General features: G+C 41.8%; 1 protein-coding gene across 4 annotated transcripts in view; it reads right to left on the bottom strand.

Annotated features, from left to right (window-relative positions):
* Positions 1-15,863, bottom strand: part of syt14 (synaptotagmin 14) — a 111,752-nt gene that overhangs the window by 64,676 nt on the left and 31,213 nt on the right. The window contains exons 1-3 of one of the 4 annotated variants that reach the window (XM_012961665.3): positions 9,864-9,947; positions 7,086-8,323; positions 4,302-4,499 (exon numbers count right to left, since the gene is read on the bottom strand). In XM_012961665.3, coding sequence (XP_012817119.1) covers positions 4,302-4,499; positions 7,086-8,040 — 1,153 coding nt within the window. In that variant the 5' untranslated portion in view covers positions 8,041-8,323; positions 9,864-9,947. Of the gene's footprint in view, positions 1-4,301; positions 4,500-7,085; positions 8,324-9,863; positions 10,017-15,863 lie in introns of those variants that run through there. The other 3 variants (XM_012961666.3, XM_002934679.5, XM_031902540.1) reach the window with 3 other exon arrangements.

The following is a 15,863-nucleotide window of genomic DNA, read 5'->3' as shown; positions in this document are numbered from 1 at the left end:
ACATCACTGCCTGCCCCCTGCCTGGTGTCAAACCCCGGCAGAGGTGGCAACCCTATTCACTTCAGTGCTTGTGGCAACATTTCCAGCAAAGCAAGACGCCACAAGATTGATCACTACTTACAGCTTTAAGAAAATGCATGAAAACTGTAGTGGATATATAATAAACATTTTTTATAATGGTTTATTAAAATTCTCCCTCAGCCTAACATTGTGTTATTTTTTTTGATGCTAACAATGAAATCATATTTGGTATTTGCTCACCCCACTTTTCCAGACAAAGAAATCATTATAACTAGCACACAACCTAACAATTTCAACTGGTGCAACCAACTGCTTTTGCTATCAGTCTGGGACTCGCAGCATGATGGAGGAACTTTAATTAATAACCCCCAATCATTAAGGGGGATTTTTACTAATGCCAGTGTTGGACTGGCCCACCTGGATACCAGGAAAACTCCCGGCGGGCCCAGGTGTGGCCCTCCTGCTCCTGACCATTTGGCCTACTTCATGGTCATTCCCTATTTCTGAATGGGAACAAAGAGGAGGAATAGATGGAAGAATAGATGTTAGCATGTAAATAAAAGAGACTAGGAGACTAAAGTGGTTAAAGGGGAAGGAAAGGCTAAGTCACTTGGGGGTGCCAAAATGTTAGGCACCCCCAAGTGACTTAGATCACTTACCTTGTACCCTGGGCTGGTGCCCCTGTTAGGAGAAAAAAGCACCAGCCCAGGGTACATGTAGGAAGCGCTTCCTCCTTCCTTTCTCTTCTGCTGGCGAAATCCGTCGGCCCGCGCATGCGCAGTAGAGTGAAAACCCGACTTTCTTGTTTAAGTTCGGCTTTTCACTCTACTGCGCATGCGCGCGCAAGCGAAGAGGAAGGAGGAAGCACTCGCTGCTACCCCGGGCTGGTGCTGTTTTCTCCATACGGGGGCACCAGCCTGGGGTACAAGGTAAGCGATCTAAGTCACTTGGGGGTGCCTAACATTTTGGCACCCCCAAGTGACTTAGCCTTTCCTTCTCCTTTAAGTGAGGAAAAACAGTTTGGAAAGTGGGCCCATGATCTAAGGTTTTATGGTGGGCCCCTGGGTTCCCAGTCCAACACTAACTAACGCTCTATTTATTTCATTCAAAATACGATTTTGTCACAGAAAAAAAACCTGTTTTTTTTGCGATTTATTATGTGACAAAACCACAACAAATCCGAAAGCAAGAATACACCATCTAAAACCAGTAGAGATTATGTAGAAGTCAACAGCAGATGTCCCTTTGTTTGAAGGTGTCAATTGTAGTACAGTAGGTAAAAGTTGTGCAATTTTGTACTGTCGCACTCCGTTTTCACGTTTTTTCTGTATCTTTTTCCTTCGTCCTTTTTTTATTTTGGATCTTTGGATAAATGACTGACATTCGTGGATATGAGTCAAGTTTCCAAAAACCTCTGAAACTCTATATGTGAAACATCTTACCCACTAAAACTGGGTGGAATTGTTTTAATCTTGACAACAGTTCCACATAATTATCATTCTAGATGACTTTGTCACATGGTTTAAATGAATTAGGGTGACAAAAATCTACATATTAGAAATAAAATTAAAAAAAATTCTTCATGGTATGTGAAATATTATAGAAAATAATGATTCTGATCAACAAATAATGAGAAGGTCCCCATTCAGTGCACGTCACGCGGCACGTCTTTGCATGTTAAAGCCAGACAGCGGCAGTCAGTGCAGCCATAATTAGACAAAGATACACTCGGGAGGGAGTGAATTAGTTCAATACCGCCTTCAATAATCCATTTTGGCCGATTTCCAGCCCTGCCACTGCCTGTCTTACAAATACTCGGAAAAGATTACGCTATGCTAAGTGAACACAGATTAAACCATTCAGCAGTGCCAGGGAATCCTATTCCAAACATGATGTTTGCCAGCAATGTATCGGGATTAGAATAAGCTTGTCAAGGAAATATACAGCTGTTGCTTTATCGGCGCAAACGTCGGCCATGATTATGCATACCTGTATGCGCATTTCTAAACTGATTTCAGAAAAAAATAAAAACAGTAGTTATTTAAGTATCTGTTGCTGAAATTACTCTGAACCTTAATTGTATTTTAGATTTATTGCTGCTGGATTAACTGGAAATCCGGGCAATTTGACACGTGCATTGACAAGTCATCGGGTAATAGATAAACCAAACTAATCTTCATATGCATAAATGAAAAAAATTGTATTCATTTGGGAATTTTTTTCAAAGGTTGGGCCGTTACCCAGGTGGCCTGGACCCAGCCTTCCTCTCTGTGTGATTAACACCAAGGGATAACGAACAGACTCCCAAAACATAAGGTGCAGCATCGCTAGCATAATTCTGTGGTAAGCTTTAGTTAACTCTTAGTATGTTATAGAATGGCCAATTCCAAGCAACTTTTCAATTGGTCTTCATTATTTATTTTTTATAGTTTTTTTTAATTATTTGTCATTTTCTTCTGACGCTTTCCAGCTTCCAAATGGGGGTCACTGACCCCTGAGTCAAAAAACGATTGCTCTGTTAGGCTACAATTTTATTATTGTTACTTATCATTCTATTCAGGTCCTCTCTTATTCATTGTTCAGTCTATCATTCAAAGCAATTACTGGTTGCTTGGGTAACTTGGACCATAGCAACTATATAGCTACTAAAATTCCAGACTGGAGAGTTGCTGAGCAAAAAGTGAAATAATGAAAAAATAACACAAATAATAAAAAGTGAAGACCAATTGCAAATAATCTCAGCCTTCATTTCAACCTAGACACCATACATTTAAATGAAGGGGAATACTAGGGGATGAGGCTGACACTATATCAGCAAGTCACTGGTTGTGCCTCTAGATGGCGTTCCTGGGCTTCTTCACGTCATAACCATAGGCATGTACATGTCTACGCATCATGCACATATTTTGCCACATTTGTGCGCTTCGACATGCTCTTGTCTAGACGAATGGCTGCGCATTTAAAAAGGCGTCGAGGCCTGCAGTCCTTTGTGAAGTGATCTGAGCCCATGGGTAAAGACTCTTACCCCCATATGTAATAAAGGACACTAAGCTTGCCCAGGAGCTTTAACCCGTAGCAACCAATAAGGTGTTTGTTTTTAAACAGGTGACCAGTAAATTCTGCCTTCTAATTGGTTGCTATGCGTTACTGCTCCTGGGCAAACGTAGTGTCTTTTATTACATAATCCCCTTAGCCTTCATACTCTGGCTGATATCCATTGCTATCCTTCTTATTATTATTAGTGTAAAAACCATTAAAAACCCTAATACAAAACCACACCATCTAAACGCTGGGACGGTTATGTAGAAGTCAGTGGGAGCTGCCAAAGCTTTAGAGGTTTTGGGGATTTGTTTAGTTTGTAAATGCATGAAAATTCTTAATAAAATGAGGATTTCAAGGTTTTCAGATTCTTTTCCATATTTGTTCCACGTTTTTATTCATTTATGTTTTTCATATTTGGATTTTTTAAGGAATAAATCAACATTTGTGCTTTTTTTCTTTTGTGGCAGAAAAAAAACAAATTCACATTACTCAAATTTGAATTTTAGTAAATAGACAGTTCTAAAATTCCACCTAATAAAAACATGTATTTATTTAGCATTTTGTATGGTGCATCTGTTACTACAGCTGGTTTCTCTCTGTATTCCAGACACTGTATACCAAAATTATTTAAAATCTATCAATAATTCAGAAGCTCTTCATAAACAACAACATGGCTACAAGCCCGCTGGTTGTGTCTACAATAAAAGTTGGGAGACATGAGAAAGACAGGATTATATCTTTTAAACATTGAGAATGGTGGTTCTAGGTGACTGATTAGACCAGTGGTTCTCAACCTCCCTAATGCCGCGACCCTTTACTACAGTTCCTCATGTTGTGGTGACCCCCAACCATAAAATGATTCATAAGACCATTGGAAATATGTGTTTTCCGATGGTCTTAGGCGACTCCCGTGAAAGGGTCGTTCGACCCCCAAAGGGGTTTCGACCCACAGGTTGAGAAGGGCTGGATTAGAAGAATGCCTTTTTGCTCTTCTAGATACCTCTGAAAGCCCATCTTGAAGGTCAGGTCTCTACTATGATGAATGGCTGGAACCTTATAATGAGTACGGCCCTGAACAAAGGTGGTTGGTCATCAAAGTTGAAGAACCACTGATCTAGAGCATCAAAAACCTCTTAGCACCCATTAGAAACCTAAACAAAATTGTTCATTTGGGGCTTTCAGTTGAAACAAAGCTATTAAATCAAACTTAATATAAATATATATATGACACAACTTGCCTTCATCAGCGGACACCTCGCTGCTATACCCATCATACTCGGCAGACAATGGACTGTATTTCTGCCTTGTTTCCCAGGTGTAGTTTTGTTGCTTATCTGTGGTGTTCCGGTTGGTGTGCTGTCGCGTCATTGCTTCTTGGTATTTACCCAGGACTTCGTCTTCACTTTCTGATGATGACCCATGAAAGTCTCGACCTACTGAGAGAGTAACATGCTTACAGAACTTTTGGGAACATGTTCGGGCACAAAACCCTTTATAATTTTTGAGAATTGCAGGGATGACAAAGGTATATTTATAATAATATGTCAGCGTCCATTTAAAGTGTTATCTTGTTTTCCTATGCACAGAAGGCAGATTCTGATGATAGAATTTGAGTGTTAAATGGGCAGTAAACACCTATCTTAGCTCAAAAAAAATAGTATGAAAATCCATGTTTTCCTCCTTTTTTACCATTTTAAAGCACTAATGGGAATTTGGCTTATTTTTCACTAAGTGCAATTTGTTCTCTGGGAGCTCTGAATAAACAAACACCTCTTTTCCTAAACTGTACCCTTTGAAATGCAATTTAATTTCAAGGGGGCAGCTTTGGATTTAGACAAAGCAACTAAAAGCTGACCAGTTTATGTAGAAGTCAATGGGAGTTCAAGCTATTTTTCAATTCGAGTTTTTAGGAGCAATTTGAAATTTGTCAGACCTGTTGAAAATGATGGGCAGAATGTTATTTAACTGCGTATAAGCTGTTTTGTCATGTTTCTATGCAATCACAATTTTGAAATTCAAGTTTTTTAATAAATAAACAGACATTCAAGTTTTTCAATATTTTGTGGGGTTTTTTTTTTAAAGAAATAAAAAATGTGATTTTGATAAATCTGCCTCTGTCTATTATGTAAAGCAATATTTGGTTCCTAGAGTAATTTCCAACCTTGAAACCAGATAACAGTATCAGTTCAACTTCATGGTTTACTAAATAGTGAACTGGGCAATTAAGAATGGTCAAGAACGCCCATCAATTTAATATACTTTTTGATTAATGAACACTGTTTAACAACTGTATAACTGTTTAACAACCATTATGTTCCAGGAAATTAACAAGCATTACAATAAAAAATAATTTGATGAAAGATAAAGGAAAGCTTGACAATGTAAAAAAACCCCGTATCTACTCTGTATATTTCCTTTAGGAACAAATGCATTCTTCCACTAAAGATAAAAACCCAAACCAAGTCAGTTTCTAAACAATAGATTGCAATACTGGAAAACTACATTTTCCCAGTTCAATCCATTTAACAGGTTACTGGTCCTGGTGTTTCCTGAGATTTATCTATTTAAAACCAAGCACTGCATTCACTGCAGGACGCATGTAATCACATGGACCTCTACTTTTTGTATGAGCTGCATGGGGTCTAAATGTGAATCAAGTTCCTGGTGTGGGGCAACCAGCAGACTCTCAGATGTTCTCGAACAACAACTCATGGCATCCCAGCACAAAAATGACTTCTACTGTGTAGCATTAAAATACATCTAGGCAGATAGAGGTGTTGGCTCCATGTCATAAAGGTGATAATGATCCAACTTTGGATTCTTTAAAACCTAATTCCACTTCAATCTAAATGGTAATATGAAAACAAATCACCAAAAATGCCTGGAGTAGAAGATTATAAACCTTATGACTAAGGGTTTTTGACATGTGTGAAGTGGTTTGGAGGTATGTTGACCACAAATATGGTTTGTAGATTAACTAAAAGAATACACCCCAAGCAAACATGCAGAGAAGAAGGGAGAGATTGGTGATATATTAAAGTAGGGGTATGTTGTGGTTCTGGGGAAGTTGTTGGTTTCTTTTATCAATCTGAACTAAATTGAGACTATACACACATTTTCATTTGTATTTAAGAAAAAAAAAAGGATAAAAATCATGAAAATCCATTTTTACCTTTTCTTTAGGCTTTAATTTTATTTCTTACCCAACAGATAGTTTTGCATAAAGAGGGCTACATGCACCAGAAAACCAAGGTTATGTTAGCCAGAACACAAAGACACATCCGAACACTACTGCTATGGCTTTAAATTATTAATATCAACATTTACTATTATATCCATGTGCAAAAAGAGTGCATGATGAGTCATTAGGTGAGTCAATCTATTTAAACAGACAATGGAAAAAGAGACAACTCTATAATGGTCAACCAGACTGTACCAAGAGCTGATTGTGTTCTGAACAGTTAGCAGTTATCGAAAATATCTTCAGAAGGAGCCGGTGAATTGAAAGCATTTATATAGTTTAAACACCACTGCAGTGAGGTTATGTATACAGGGCAATGTAATATAATTAGGGATGCACTAGATCCAGAATTCACTTTGCAATTTCTGCATTTTTATAAAGATACCGATTCTGCCAACTTGGGCCCAATTTGTGATTTCTTGAGCCTTCAGGCTTAAGCGAATATTACTGAAGCCTTATAGGAGGTTTCAATAATGATTGCTCAAGCAGTCATAAATAGGCCCCTAACCATTCAGCTAAACCTAATCCAAACCCTTAAATTCATGTGACTTTAACGCTCTGCACAAATGATTGTGGCAAATTGTAGCTCCCAGATAATTCAATTTTGGTTTTTGAGATTATTGAACGGAATTCAAATTTGGTTCAATATTTGGCCAAACCTTTCATGGATGCTTTGTAACTCTAGTGCATCCCTAACTTTTTAATAAAATAAAGAAAAAGAATAAAAGGATAGAAGATTCATCAAGCTCTGCACACCAACACATGCTGAGGACCTCTTTACCGTTCTTTGATTTGCTCTTGTCTCTTCCTTCCTCTACAGCTCTGCTTTTCCTCCTACTTGCTGATCTGTCCTTACCCTTGCATGGAGATTTCTCCTTATCACTGGGATTTCTCCTTTGTTTAATATCACTCTGAGTAGTTTCTTTGTGGGCGACTTTGCGGTTGTTAATATCTTGTTTATTAGAATGTGTATTGTTGGTATAACCATGTCGCACCTCTTTTGATCCCTCAATATTATTTGAGTTCTCTTCTGAATCATAGTTTGCTTTGTTATTTCCATGTGTCCTTTGTTTCACTTTGTGCGTTCCTTCACTGTCAGTGTTTTTATGAGAAATGGTCTTGGATTTGCCTCCAGCTTCGTATTTGTCACTACGATGATGAGCATTTGTAAAGCCATAGCCACTTTCACTTTCGTTATCTTCATCTATATTTTCTTTTGATCGTTTAAGCCTCCCTTTCTTATCCTTATATGTATCTGATGGAAAGTCGCAGTTTAAATAAGACATGTCCTCAGCTTCTTGATGTCGACCTGCTGAAGTGCGTTGCCTTTGATGGTCAGCATTACTGGAATATTCTGGTGAATCATAATGGTTTTGTTTTTGTTCTTGCCTGCGATGTGAGGACCTGTCTGATCTGTCATAATTTACAGAGTCAGTTTGAATGTCAACGTTTGGTATGTTTGAATTAACTCCATAGCCATACGTAGAAGGTCCTTGTGATACATTTTCTGCATTTGGCCTAGACGAATTCTCTTCTGTGGCCATATGGTTTTCTCCCTCCTCTGTACGCAAACCATGTATCATGCTTGTCACCTGTTCAGTGACCGAGTCCGCCACACTGCTGCTGACCTCTTCAACAACGCTTGTGATATCATCCACCGCACTGCTTAGAGTGCCAACAATAGAGGACACAGATGGAAGACTGATGCTTTGCTGGAAGCTCTTGAAGAATGCCATTGTACACAGCTACTGAAGTTAGAAACCCTCTAAATAATTCTAATGTTCTGTAACTTTGTCTGCTTGCACACATATAGCAGCCTTAGCAGTTCTCCCCTATATTCAGCATTATATTAACTGTTTAGTTTGGGAGGTGTATATTCAACTGTGGAGTTGAATGGAGAGTCTTTTGTAAAACTTAAGAAATACATGGTCTTATCAATATCATAGTAGTCAAAATCATGATGGGAATGAGGAGCATTGTGTTGAAATTAAACAAATTAAAATAATTTAAATGGTTTTCCTGTAAAAGAAACATTTGAAATTGAGGCATATTATACCTTCCTTCATAAGTGCAGTCATCATATTTCAATATGCTAAATGAAGCAGCTTAATGCTATAGTTACTTTTAAGGTGGCCATACACGGGCCGATTGTAGCTGCCGATAACGGTCCCTTAGACCAACTCAGCAGCTTATCGGCCCATGTAGGGGCAGCAATGACGGGCATGCCCGACCGATATCTGGCCTGAAATTGGTCAGATATCGATTGGGCAGGTTAAAAGATTTAGTCGGATCAGGGACCACATCGGCTCGTTGATGTGGTCCCTGAACCATCTGCGCCCACTGCCACCGTTATAGTTCGAATTGGCCTAAATTTGCCCGATATTGCCCACCCGTAGGTGGGGATATCCAGAGAAGATCCGTTTGCTTAGCAACCTCGCCAATCGAGCAGATCTTAACGTGTATGGCCACCTTTAGGGTCTATCCAATCTGCTACCTGTGAACTCTTCTAACTAGCCTTTATAGGCTTATGTCATGTGTAGCTATTGGTGGCTGTCTCTGAGACAAGCTCCAGTGTCCCAATAGACCCTTGGAATTGTCTTTCAGAAAAGCTACTGCCTCCCATAGAGCAGACATCAGCATTGTGTGGATATAGTGCCCAATACAATATACTTCCCATGGCATTTCCTGGAAGACAATGGCCATCAACATTTTGTCTTTGTGACTTGCTAGCGGAAAAGAGATGGTGACAAGTCTTGTGTGATATTAATATAAAAGTCAGATTTTATCCCAGTGGCTGCCATCTCATTTCAGTGGGCACTTGAAACTTGGATTTCATCTATAGTCTTTCCTAGACCTTTCTATTATGTATACTGCCCCATCTGAAAATGCTGGTTTCCCAAACTGCCACCCCAATAATTATAATCACTAGGAATAAATAAAAAATTGACACCCAACAGTGATTAATCCTTTCCTTGTCTAATTGTTCATAAGCATGTAGCCATAGAGAACCCATGGCAGGTCCAGGGACATGGCATTCACTTGGCACACTAAGCAAACACTGTGGAGGCATAATTGGTTCACATCTGTGTTGGTCAGTGTTTACAGATAAGTTCTTCATATAAACCACAAAAATAAAATAATTTGCCAATACTTCAACCTCCCTGGTGATGTAACCAATGGAGAGCCCGCCTCTCCCTGAAGTCATAATATATTTTATAAAGTGAATAATGCTCACCCTTTTGTAAAATATAAGGACGCTATAAGTCACTGAAGAGTTCCACCACTATATAGCGGCAGAAGACCGAGTGCTTTTATACAGGTCATGGAATTCTAAGGTGACATTTAAGATCCTCATATTTTACAAAACCGGCTCCATTATTTATTATAATACAAATGTTTTACACAGGTCATGTGACAGAAATTACATCACTAAGCAGCAATTATAACTTATGACATCACTAAGTACTGTTTATAGGTGTATAAGTGTATTATTCTCACATACATATACCTGTTGTGTTGAGCAGAGGTAGATAAAGAATAGAGACAAGTTTTCTCTTACCTTGGCAACTTTTTGCTCCAAATTCAGAACCAGGTCTGTAGAATCCTCCATTTTTCCCCAAACCCATTTTCTTGTTGATGTAGAGGAAAAGTAACAAGAGGAGAAAAACTGACACCCCGACAGCGGAGAGGAATCCTATAGCCTCGGGAGACACTGGAGGGGAAAAAAAAGCACCACTGAATTTTAAATGGGGAAGAACAAACAAGTCTTTGTCAAACAACCACGAGAGTCAAACATTAATGAAAGCTGACTGAAACAAGAGTAATGCATCTGTGTTCACGTATGGGATCCGTTATCCTGGAAGCTCCAAAGTATGGGAAGGCCATCTCCCATAGGCTCCATTGTAATCAAATAATTCAAATTTTTACAACTAATTTCCTTTTTATCCCAAATAATTCATCCTTTTTGGAGGCAAAACAACCCTTTTGGGTTTATTTAAGGTATGGAGATGCAAATTACGGAAAACCCCAGGTCCTGAGCATTTGGATAACAGCTCCCATACCCCTATTTGGTTGAAGACACATTGGGCTACTAATAGCAGCTACTTGTCATGGCTACTAAAATAGACAATGCTGACCATTTACTGATAATTGGCTCTACGTGTGTTTTAGCAGAGGCAATTCTCAGTATTGTCTATGGCAGGTTATTTTGTGGTATTTAGTAGCCTCGAAAAGTAGCTGCTACTAGTAGCCCAGTGTGTCTTCAACCTTATAGACAAAGTTGCAATATTGCTTGGGAAAATACATCACCTAGCCAGTTTTTCAGGCCATCCCTGTGGGAAAAAAATGCAGCTAAATATGTCTATTGATATGTCTAAACTTCTAAACAAATGGTTATTTGGGTAATATCATTATCTGAGAGGCTTACAGTGATGGAGCGCTATGGGTCCCATTAGTGCAAACTTTAAAATGCCAAATTGCATGTATATAGAGCTCTGTGCATTGCGCCAGTTAGAAAACTTGGTGCAAGGGGGCCCCGTAGTTAAGCCTAGCCTCAAGCACGTGATTACATCTTGTTCACTTCCAGTACAAATGGATTCCACCATTATTTTCCTGTTGGCAAAGAAGTAAAAAACTACGATGGGATGGGAAGGTTCTGCAAGCTGATGTGTAAATGATACCAACAAATATGTCCCAGGTGATAGAAAAATAGAAATGCTTATGTTATTCATCTGGATGAATGCTTAGCAAATATCAAAATGATACACATTGTGGAATCTGGTTAAAAGCAGCCGCACACATTATACATCTTTAACCTTTCCTTTCAAACTGTCATTACATAGCCAGGCTCTAGGACATGCTCTGCTATTAGTCTAATTGTGACCACTGTATATCAAAGGATACACTGGCAGGTAAAGGTTGTTCCAGAAAAGCATTTATGGTTAATTACACAGAGTTATAGATTATGTGAAACCATGAAAAATTGCAGTAAATATGAAGTTAATGAGTTGGCTGTATTAGACTTGAAAAGTCATTCATAAGAACGGCAGGGGCCACAGCTCTTTACTGACTTGTCTCAAACACAACTCACGCTTTGATAAAATTCTATACAAGTCTATTGAGAACTGTGTTACCCCCTGGCAAACTCTAAGGGCAATGCCATCCCACCAGCTAGAATGTAAATCGCCGGTGGGATGGCATATGCATCGCTGCGATGTCCCACAGTCGCCCAAAGTTGTCTTCAGAGGAAACTTCTGACAACTGCGGGACATCGCACCAACGCGCACAACTAATTTCCCCGTGTACCCCTGCCCTAACGGTGAAGACACATGGAGCTACTAGTAGCAGCTAATTGTCACGGCTACTAAAATAGACAATACTATTTATTTGTAATCAAATAATTCAAATTTTTACAACTAATTTCCTTTTCATCCCAAATAATTCATCCTTTTTGGAGGCAAAACAACCCTTTTGGGTTTATCTAAGGTATGGAGATGCAAATTACAGAAAACCCCAGGTCCTGAGCATTTGGATGAAGACACACTGGGCTACTATTAGCAGCTACTAAAATAGACAATGCTGATCATTTACTGATAATTATTTCTACGTGTGTTTCAGCAGAGGCGATTCTCAGTATTGTCTATGGCAGGGGATTTTCTGGCGTTTAGGAGCCGTGAAAAGTAGCTGCTACTTACACCCTTAGGGTGAAGACACACTGAGCTACTAGTAGCAGCTGCTTAATTTCAAGGCTGCTAAACTCCAGAAAATCCCCTGCCATAGACAATACTGAGAATTGCCTCTGCTAAAACACACAGAGACAATTATCAGTAAATGATCAGCATTGTCTATTTTAGTAGCCACGACAAGTAGCTGCAACTAGTAGCTCTGTGTGTCTTCACCCTAAGGGCTTTGGCGCACGGGGAGATTAGTCGCCCGCGCCGAAATCGCCTGCGCAGCGTGTGCCATCCCACCGGTGACTTACATTTTCGCCGGTGGGATAATAGTTCGGGGAGATTAGTCGCCCGTGACAAGGGAGATTTGTCGCGGGTGACTAATCTCCCCGTGTGCCAGAGCCCTAGATGTCGTTAAGATTAAGGATGAATGCTTAGTTTTCAGCTTAAGGTTGGTAGCATATTGATGTTTTCTCTGCCAGCTGATTCTGAATGGTGGAGAATGCACATTTCCAATGCAAGTGAATCAAAGTAATGGAAGTTTATTTGGGCTTTTCTTTATCAGCCTGCAAGTTAATTAGGGAAAGATTTGTGAATGGATGATGCAACAGTGTTTCCATATGTCTGTACCTTTGTTATAAGTTAGGTGTTGGGGGGGGGCTGATCAAACACTGAAACTAAAAAACATCAAAAAATATAAAAACAATGTAAACAATGTAGCAGAAGCCAGTTAATTATAAAAACAAAAGGGGAATTGACTGTTTCTACATTGTTTCAGTTGTCAAAACCAGCTCAGATCCTGCTTTCTATAGAAATTACATTTACAAAGAGCTTCTCAACATTTAATTGATGTATACTGAAAAGTTACTTAGAATTCTATTTTCTTTCATCGTGCAACAATTCATTTTTGGGTGGAAATCCCTTTCAGAACATATGGGGGCACATTTACTAATCCACAAACGGTCCAAATGCGTCCGAATTCGCTTTTTCCGTAATGATCGGTATTTTTTGCGACTTTTTCATCGCCGTCGCAACTTTTTCGTATTTTCCATGACTTTCTCATCGCTGTCGCAACTTTTTGTATATTTTTCGCGACTTTCGCCGAGTGCGAAAGTTTCGGATTCATTCAAGCTTCAGTATCGTGACTTTCCTTGGGCCGGGTTGGAGCTGCAGAGTGCTATTGAGCCCTATGGGAGACTTTCCTTGGGCCGGGTTGGAGCTGCAGAGTGCCATTGAGCCCTATGGGAGACTTTCCTTGGGCCGGGTTGGAGCTGCAGAGTGCCATTGAGCCCTATGGGAGACTTTCCTTGGGCCAGGTTGGAGCTGCAGAGTGCCATTGATCCCTATGGGAGCCGGCCAGGTTGGAGCTGCAGAGTGCCATTGAGCCCAATGGGAGACTTTCCTTGGGCCGGGTTGGAGCTGCAGAGTGCCATTGAGCCCTATGGGAGACTTTCCTTGGGCCAGGTTGAAGCTGCAGAGTGCCATTGAGCCCTATGGGAGGCTTTCCTTGGGCCAGGTTGGAGCTCAGAGTGCCATTGAGCCCTATGGGAGACTCTCCTTGGGCCAGGTTGGAGCTGCAGAGTGCCATTGAGCCCAATGGGAGACTTTCCTTGGGCCGGGTTGAAGCTGCAGAGTGCCATTGAGCCCAATGGGAGACTTTCCTTGGGCCGGGTTGAAGCTGCAGAGTGCCATTGAGCCCTATGGGGGACTTTCCTTGGGCCAGGTTGGAGCTGCAGAGTGCCATTGAGCCCTATGGGGGACTTTCCTTGGGCCAGGTTGGAGCTGCAGAGTGCCATTGAGCCCTATGGGAGACTTTCCTTGGGCCAGGTTGGAGCTGCAGAGGGCCATTGAGCCCTATGGGGGACATTCCTTGGGCCAGGTTGGAGCTGCAGAGTGCCATTGAGCCCTATGGGGGACTTTCCTTGGGCCGGGTTGGAGCTGCAGAGTGCCATTGAGCCCTATGGGGGACTTTCCTTGGGCCAGGTTGGAGCTGCAGAGTGCCATTGAGCCCAATGGGAGACTTTCCTTGGGCCGGGTTGGAGCTGCAGAGTGCCATTGAGCCCTATGGGAGACTTTCCTTGGGCCGGGTTGGAGCTGCAGAGTGCCATTGAGCCCTATGGGAGACTTTCCTTGGGCTGGGTTGGAGCTGCAGAGTGCCATTGAGCCCTATGGGAGACTTTCCTTGGGCCAGGTTGGAGCTGCAGAGTCCCATTGAGCCCTATGGGAGGCTTTCCTTGGGCCGGGTTGGAGCTGCAGAGTGCCATTGAGCCCTATGGGAGACTTTCCTTGGGCCGGGTTGGAGCTGCAGAGTGCCATTGAGCCCTATGGGAGACTTTCTTTGGACCAGGTTGGAGCTGCAGAGTGCCATTGAGCCCTATGGGAGACTTTCCTTGGGCCGGGTTGGAGCTGCAGAGTGCCATTGAGCCCTATGGGAGACTTTCCTTGGGCCAGGTTGGAGCTGCAGAGTCCCATTGAGCCCTATGGGAGGCTTTCCTTGGGCCGGGTTGGAGCTGCAGAGTGCCATTGAGCCCTATGGGAGACTTTCCTTGGGCCAGGTTGGAGCTGCAGAGTCCCATTGAGCCCTATGGGAGGCTTTCCTTGGGCCGGGTTGGAGCTGCAGAGTGCCATTGAGCCCTATGGGAGACTTTCCTTGGGCCGGGTTGGAGCTGCAGAGTGCCATTGAGCCCTATGGGAGACTTTCCTTGGGCCGGGTTGGAGCTGCAGAGTGCCATTGAGCCCTATGGGAGACTTTCCTTGGGCCGGGTTGGAGCTGCAGAGTGCCATTGAGCCCTATGGGAGACTTTCCTTGGGCCGGGTTGGAGCTGCAGAGTGCCATTGAGCCCTATGGGAGACTTTCCTTGGGCCGGGTTGGAGCTGCAGAGTGCCATTGAGCCCTATGGGAGACTTTCCTTGGGCCGGGTTGGAGCTGCAGAGTGCCATTGAGCCCTATGGGGGACTTTCCTTGGGCCAGGTTGGAGCTGCAGAGTGCCATTGAGCCCAATGGGAGACTTTCCTTGGGCCAGGTTGGAGCTGCAGAGTGCCATTGAGCCCAATGGGAGACTTTCCTTGGGCCGGGTTGGAGCTGCAGAGTGCCATTTATTCCTCTGTGAGGCTTTCAAAATCATGCAAAGTCGGAAAGGTTTTTCCGCCATTTACAATCATTCAATACGATAAAGTCGCGTCGGCAACAAAAAAGTCGTGAAATTTTCGCCATTCGGGATTCGAATTCGTGCTTTGGTAAATCAGCCCCATAATCATGTTACATGTATGGGATCCCTTATCTGAAAACCCATTATCCAGAAAGTTCCGAATTACGGAAAGGCCATCTCCCATAGACTCCATTATAAGCAGATAATTCTAATTTTTAAAAATGATTTCCACCACCTACCCAAATCCCACCATTTAAAGGCCAAATGGCCAAGTGCACACATTTTTAGATCCACACTTGCCAGTGGCATTACCCAATACACAACAGGGGTTTAACCTCTGCAGTTTATTGCAACCGGAACCTGCCCAACCCTTGGGTTAACTCTCTCACGACTGGGACATTTCATGCAAAAAAACATATCTCTATGGCAGCCACAGGCTTAAACCTGCACATATTGTATTGTATATACAAAAATTGGTTCAGTCCAGTTTGCAGCTTTTGCAGACCTGGTGATTACTAAAGGCTTTGACTGGGCATCATAAAGAGCTGGGGCAGCAAATGATGGCATTTCCCTCAAATGTGGGGTTTTTATGCTCTTTTCAATCTCAGGTTTCAGGGGATGCTCACCCAGAAATGTCATTTAGTGCAATGAGAGTAAAGCTGACCATACACGCACCGATACTATTGTACGAAACCTCGTTTCGTACGATATTCGGTGCGTGTATGGCATGTCGGCGAGTCG

Source organism: Xenopus tropicalis, chromosome 5 (genome assembly GCF_000004195.4).
Source record: "Xenopus tropicalis strain Nigerian chromosome 5, UCB_Xtro_10.0, whole genome shotgun sequence".
In the NCBI taxonomy this organism is placed as follows: domain Eukaryota; kingdom Metazoa; phylum Chordata; class Amphibia; order Anura; family Pipidae; genus Xenopus; species Xenopus tropicalis.
Note: the sequence above shows the minus strand (reverse complement) of the source record. Positions and strands in the feature narration are given on the sequence as shown.